Raw genomic sequence first — 6000 nt, forward strand, 5'->3', positions numbered from 1 at the left:
CTTCTTCTTACAGAAATCCCTCTAACATTTCCTGTAATACTGGCTTGGTGATGATGAACTCCTTTAGCTTTTTCTTGTCTGGGAAGCTCTTTAGCTGTCCTTCGATTCTAAATAATAGCTTTGCTGGTAGAGTAATCTTGGTTGTAGGTCCTTGCTTTTCTTCACTATGAATGTTTACTTACAATCCATTCTGGTCTGCAAAGTTTCTGCTTAGAAATCAGTTGACAGTCTTATGGGAGCTCTGTTGTATATAACTGCTTTTCTCTTGGTGCTTTTAAGATTCTCTTTTTGTCTTTAACCTTTGGCATTTTAATTATGATGTGTCTTGGTGTGGGCCTCTTTGGGCTCATCTTGTTTGAAACTGTCTGTGCTTCCTGGGCTTGTATATCTACCTCCTTTGCCAGGTTAGGGGACTTTTTAGTATTATTTCTTGAAATAAGTTTTCCATTCTTTGCTCTCTCAGTTCTCCTTCTGGTAGCCCTATGATGCGAATGTTGGTATGCTTGATGTCCTAGAGGCCCCTTAAACTGTCCTCAGTTATTTTTATTCTTTTTTCTTGTTTCTGTTCTGATTGGGTGTTTTCTGCTACCTTATCTTCCAAATCGCTGATTCGATCCTCTACTTCATCTAATCTACTACTGATTACCTCTAATGTATTCTTCATTTCAGTTATTATATTCTTCATTTCTGACTGGTTCTTTTTTATGTTTTCTATCTCCACTTTTATGTTTTTTATCTCTATGTTGAACTTCTCACCAAGTTCATCTACTCTTCTGTGGGGATATATTTTGAAGTATGAACATTTTTAGTTTTTTAAACAGTCAAATTTATTTTTTACCTTTATGATTTCTGGCCTTGAGTTTTGGCTAAAAAATTTTTATATCTATGGCTTATGATAATCTCTCAATATATTTTCTCTAAGTCTTGACAAATCAACAAATCTGGTTACAAATTTGAAAAAAATGGCTTAAGTTACGTGTTAATAATTTAGTTTGTCTCCATTACCTCTTTATTCAAACTTTCTCATTTCCAAATAAAGTGGAGCACTTTTTTTTTAAATAGGCCTCATGGTTTTCTGCTTTCGTAAAGTGTTGGAAAGACAGAATATAAATTGATTTATAAAGTATTGACATCTCAAGCTTATAGATTAATATTTATAGCCATAAGAGATTTTTTTTCTGTTTCAGAAAAAAAGAGAAAAAAAAATAGCCGGTCAAGTTCAAAAAGAAGACAGAAAAAAAGCCTCCCAAAAGGTAAGCAAGAAGTTATCACTCCCTCCCTGGTCAGCAGGGTCTTCACCTAGATGACCAGCATGGCCTCTTCTTCAGCCACATGGCCAACTAAGTATCAACTGGGGCCTGGCCAGTCCCATCCTTATCCCCAAGACTGTCTCGTCAAAGGACTCCTCCTCACAAAAGAAGGAAAATCCAGAAAACCTGTTGATTCCAGTGAGCAAAATAGACATGGTGCTTACATTCTCACTGATACACATGTAAGTAATACACAAAAAATGAGAAGTCGAAAGGGAAATAGAACAGAAAGGTGTATCGTGGCTCTGGAGAGAGAGAAAAAACGTACACACAAGAAAGGAGAGAAGTAATTATAGAGAAACAGTAAGATAAAAGTTAGGGACAGGGATCCAGGATTTCCTGATAGGATGGAGACAGGGAGCATGAGAACAGAAGTCACTAGTAGGAGAAGGAGGAGCTTCACTGGGAACCCTAATGAAAACTATTCACAAATCACTATTTGGCCCAGGAACCGCCTCACCCGAGCACAGAATCCAAGAGAAACTCCAAGTGGCAGATCGGGCAACTCAGAGGAAGGACAACTCAACCACGAGCTCACAGATGGTGACAAGGGCCCAAAAGGCAAAGACCAAATGCGCCCAAACATCTGGACTTGAGGGTAAGGCCGGCGACAGAAACTGCCACTTGAAGGTTCAATGAGGGAGCATCTCTCGTGCAGCAGCCAGAGTTAGGTGGATGGATATGGAAAGGTAAGGGCAGAAGGAGAGAGAAGGGCAGACAAGAGGGACGTGAGGGCAGAGCAAGGAGAACGGCTGGTCGGAGAATGGATGCTGGAAAAAGTGTCTTCAGGGTGCAGTTCACCTCTGCTGGGCCATGGGGATTCACACGACCACTTCCCGGTGTCGACGGTTTACGTTTCTGCTGGTAGAGTCACCACTGCTCCACTGAGTCTGAGGGCTTCTCTCTGACTCAAGCTGAGAGTGTCACCAAGCCCCAAAGCGGACACATTCTTAGCAGTATTTCTTAATGGTTAATTTCTAGAAGTGAAGTGAATTGGTCACTGAGTCTGCATATTTAAAATTAGCACATACCGATGATCAAATTGTTGCCAGTTTAGACTCCCATTAACATTATATGGCTGCCCATTTACCTACATCTCCATCAACGCTAGAAATAATTAGGCTTTTCTGTTTGGGGCAAATTAAAAGCAAAGAATGGTATTCCACCAGCATTTCCTTTTGAATTTCTTTGCACTGTGCATGTGGTTAAACACACTATGATGGTTCATGTTACTGCTATATATACTCCTGCCCCATAGACTCAAGAATGGCCATGTGACTTGATGTGGCCAAAGAAACGTGGGCAGAAGTGAAAGGGTCACTTCCAAACCAAAGCTTTAGAAGCCTTGTGCTGTCTTTCTCTCTGCCATGGGATCTGTGAAGCTCTAAGCAGAGGCTACTCTGTCCTTAAGATTCATGAGTGTCAAGGACGTGGAACTTCATCTAACTTGTGATCAATACGTAGCATGAAGATGAAGTAAACCTGTGTTGTTCTAAACCAGTGTTTGGCAAACGTTCTATAAAGGACTAGATAACAAATAGTTTAGACTTTCTGGCCGTACAGTCTCTATTGCAACTACTCAATGCTGTCCTTGTAGCATGAAAGCTGCCAGAGACAAATATATAAAGAAATGAACCTGGCTCTATTCTGATAAAACTTTATTTACAAAAACAGGCTTTGGGCCGATTGGGCCCTCAGGCTGTGGTTTGCTGGCACCTATAACAAACCACTGAGATCTGGGAGGACCATAATTACCGTAGCATCATCTATTCTATTTTTACTAAGATACCTGTTTTTTAATAAATGTTTCATTAGAATTTTTTCTTTTGAGAATTAGCTGTTCCTCTTTGTCTATTTTTGCATCAGACTATTCTTTTTGTTTGTTTGTTTGTTTAATCACTTAGGGAAATTAACCCTTTGTTATCTTATTGTACTTTTTATTTTTTTCCTTTTTTTCTTTTTTTTTCTTTTTTTTAATTAAGTTTATTGGGTAATGTTGGTTAATATAAATATATAATTTTCAGTTGTACATTATCATTTGATATCTATATATTCTATTGTGTGTTTACCACCCAAGAAGTAAGCATTTTTTTTTTTTTAACGCCTACAGCACCTGGTCTTCCAAGGTGGTCTCTCATCCAAGTACTAACTAGGCCCGACCCTGCTTAGCTTCCGAGATCAGACAGGATCAGGCACGTTCAGGGTGGCATGGCCGTAGACTTATTTTGTTCTTGTCTTGTAACTTAATTGAGAAATTTTTGGTTATGGAGATTTTTTGTTCATTTGAGTCAAACAAGTAAGTTTATTCTTTCCAATATAATTTGTGCCAGAGTTTCACAATCTTGGCACTACTGGCATTGGGGGCTGGATAATTCTTCGTCGTGGAGGCTATAATGTGCATTATGGGATTCTTATCAATATTCTTGGCCTCTTTCAATCAGACCAAAAAAGGAATATTTTGCAGCATAGACAAATATCCCCTAGCAGTCACCTAGCATTGGGAACCACTACTTTGTGCCCTGTTCTGTGTTAAAAGCCCTTTCTATGTAATATTGATAAGGCTATATCCTTTATTTACTTCCAGTATTTGTATTAAATATATATACATGCTTTTACATGTTATAGAGAATAACTTGACTTCTGTAATAAATAATAAACGTTTGACTCCTGTCATATTTTCAGCCTCCCCATCTATTAACATGAGCTCGCTGTTTTTCCTTGGTCGATGCTATGATTTTCCCTTTTTAAGGACTCATATCCACCTTTCTCCAAACTGGAAGAAAGACAGAAAAAATTAAAGTAGTTGACATATAAAGCATGTAAGTCTCTGTTTACAGTTATAAGTGACTACTCACTCTTTTTATTTTTTAGAAAAGGAAAGGGAAATAGATGTCTGTTCAAGTTCAACAAGAAGTTGTCAGAAAAATACCCCCCAAAAGAGTAAGTGAGTGGGAAGCCGAGCCCGGCCCTTGGGGCTCCCCAGGGCCCGGCCTGCTGTCCTGCTGTTGAAAGCTCCATCCCCCCTGACCTCGTCCACTCCCGCTCCCGCTGTCTTTGCCTTCCTCCTCCTGGGCCTGCTCCGCCTGTGTCTTCTCCACTCTGACAAGGTGCCACGTGCGACACACTCCAAGTGAACGACAGCACATTAGGAGTGCTGCCTACCCACGCTACACACCTCCGTACCAGGAAGCAAGCCTTCAACACAGAACTCTCTAAGGACCCGAAAATGTCAGGAGACAGTGACCGAACCCATAAGTCAGGTTCTAATGTAAACTTCTGCTTCCCTCATTCTAGGAATTGGTGAGAGCTCTTATCGGAGCCAAACCTGGCCGTGTTCCTGTTTCTGGGTGGGATGAACTTGCTCCTCTCGTGTTAGTCAGGGGTGCAGGCCTGGTCTCCTCAGGTCAGGCCCTGGGCTTGGCCCTCTGAAGTCTCGTGCCTCTTGGGGTCACTGTCCTCCCCGCAGCCTGCTCTCCCTGCATTCACTTGTCTTTCGTTTTTATAACTTACTCCCCCAGCATGCTCTCTCGTCACTCTCCCCTCCTTCAGACATCAGCCACATGGGCCTCGTTTTCCCCTTCAACTTATTATTCAAATATAAAAGGTGCTACTCAAGGTGCCATCTACAAGCCTGTTTGTTGCAGGTGTGCAAAAGTACGGAGCTTGGAAATTAACTGTGACCCTGAACACACTTTTCGTAGCAAGCCCTCCTCAGTGGAGACAGCGGGACATTGATCTCCGTCCTGGTCAACCCTTGTCTCATCACCGGCCACGTGTCGAGTAGCACTGGTGTATCATGCTCACAGACAAGTGCACATTCCACAAGTGTAAGCAGCGTGAGGAACTGACACAAAGGGAAGGCCACATGTACCCTGCACGCCCGGGGCCAGAAACAGATCGTAACGCACGCCCGTAATCCAGTCCTTACCCACACCCCAAGGGTCGCTGCCAGCCTGGTCTCTCAAAGTGTGGGTCACTCTGACACCAAATGCTTCACCCCCTTTCCAGCTCAGGGCCCCCTCAGTGTGCCCCCCACCCACACACGCTCACTCCCTCCCTAAAGCCACCCCCTCATCCTCATCCCTCCCTTTGCTGCACATCCTCAGGCCTCACCTTGACCACAGCATTCTCTGCCCCACAGGTGAGTCTAAGTCTCCCTGACCTGCCTTCAGGGAGCCCTGTATTTTTCCCTGTGGTGCTTACCACAACTTTACCTGTCTGTGAACATCCTGCTCACTGTGTGAAAGTCAGAAGTAGGTCAGTTTTGCTCAGTGCCCCGTCTCCTCTGTGCCTCACACACTCTGCTTAAATAACTGTCAAGTCACTACCTTATTCATCCTTCTTCATCAGGGATGAACACCAATATCAGGGCCTTCGTTTACCCATAATGCACTTGTGTGGACTAGAAAAAGCGCCCTTTCTTCACGTAGGCCCAGTCAACACGGGGACGGCATCAAACTGCAGCCTAAGGCAACCCAGGAGAGAAAGCGCTATCTTTTTAATAAATGTAAACAAATGCCAAAAATAGAAAGAAAGGAAGGAAGGAAAAGAAAGAAAAAGAAAGAAAAAAGAGAGAAAGAAGAGAGAGAGAGAAAGAAAGGAAGGGAGGGAGGGAGGGAGAGAAGAGAAAGAAAGAAAGAGAAAGAAAGGAAGGAAGGAAGGAAGGAAGGAAGGAAGGAAGGAAGGAAGG

The 6000-nt window shown here is 42.6% G+C and overlaps 1 protein-coding gene and 1 pseudogene across 3 annotated transcripts in view; one reads left to right on the forward strand and one right to left on the reverse strand.

The window, feature by feature from the left end:
* SP110 (SP110 nuclear body protein) overlaps window positions 1-6000 on the forward strand; it is a 39896-nt gene that overhangs the window by 22187 nt on the left and 11709 nt on the right. For all 3 annotated transcript variants that reach the window (XM_025043227.1, XM_025043229.1, XM_025043228.1), the window contains 3 exons: window positions 1188-1253; window positions 1759-1908; window positions 4182-4250. In XM_025043227.1, the coding sequence (XP_024898995.1) occupies window positions 1188-1253; window positions 1759-1908; window positions 4182-4250 (285 nt within the window). The remainder of the gene's footprint in view (window positions 1-1187; window positions 1254-1758; window positions 1909-4181; window positions 4251-6000) is intronic.
* LOC112475466 lies at window positions 3412-3530 on the reverse strand (annotated as a pseudogene).

This window comes from Pteropus alecto, unplaced genomic scaffold (assembly GCF_000325575.1).
Source record: "Pteropus alecto unplaced genomic scaffold, ASM32557v1 scaffold110, whole genome shotgun sequence".
In the NCBI taxonomy this organism is placed as follows: domain Eukaryota; kingdom Metazoa; phylum Chordata; class Mammalia; order Chiroptera; family Pteropodidae; genus Pteropus; species Pteropus alecto.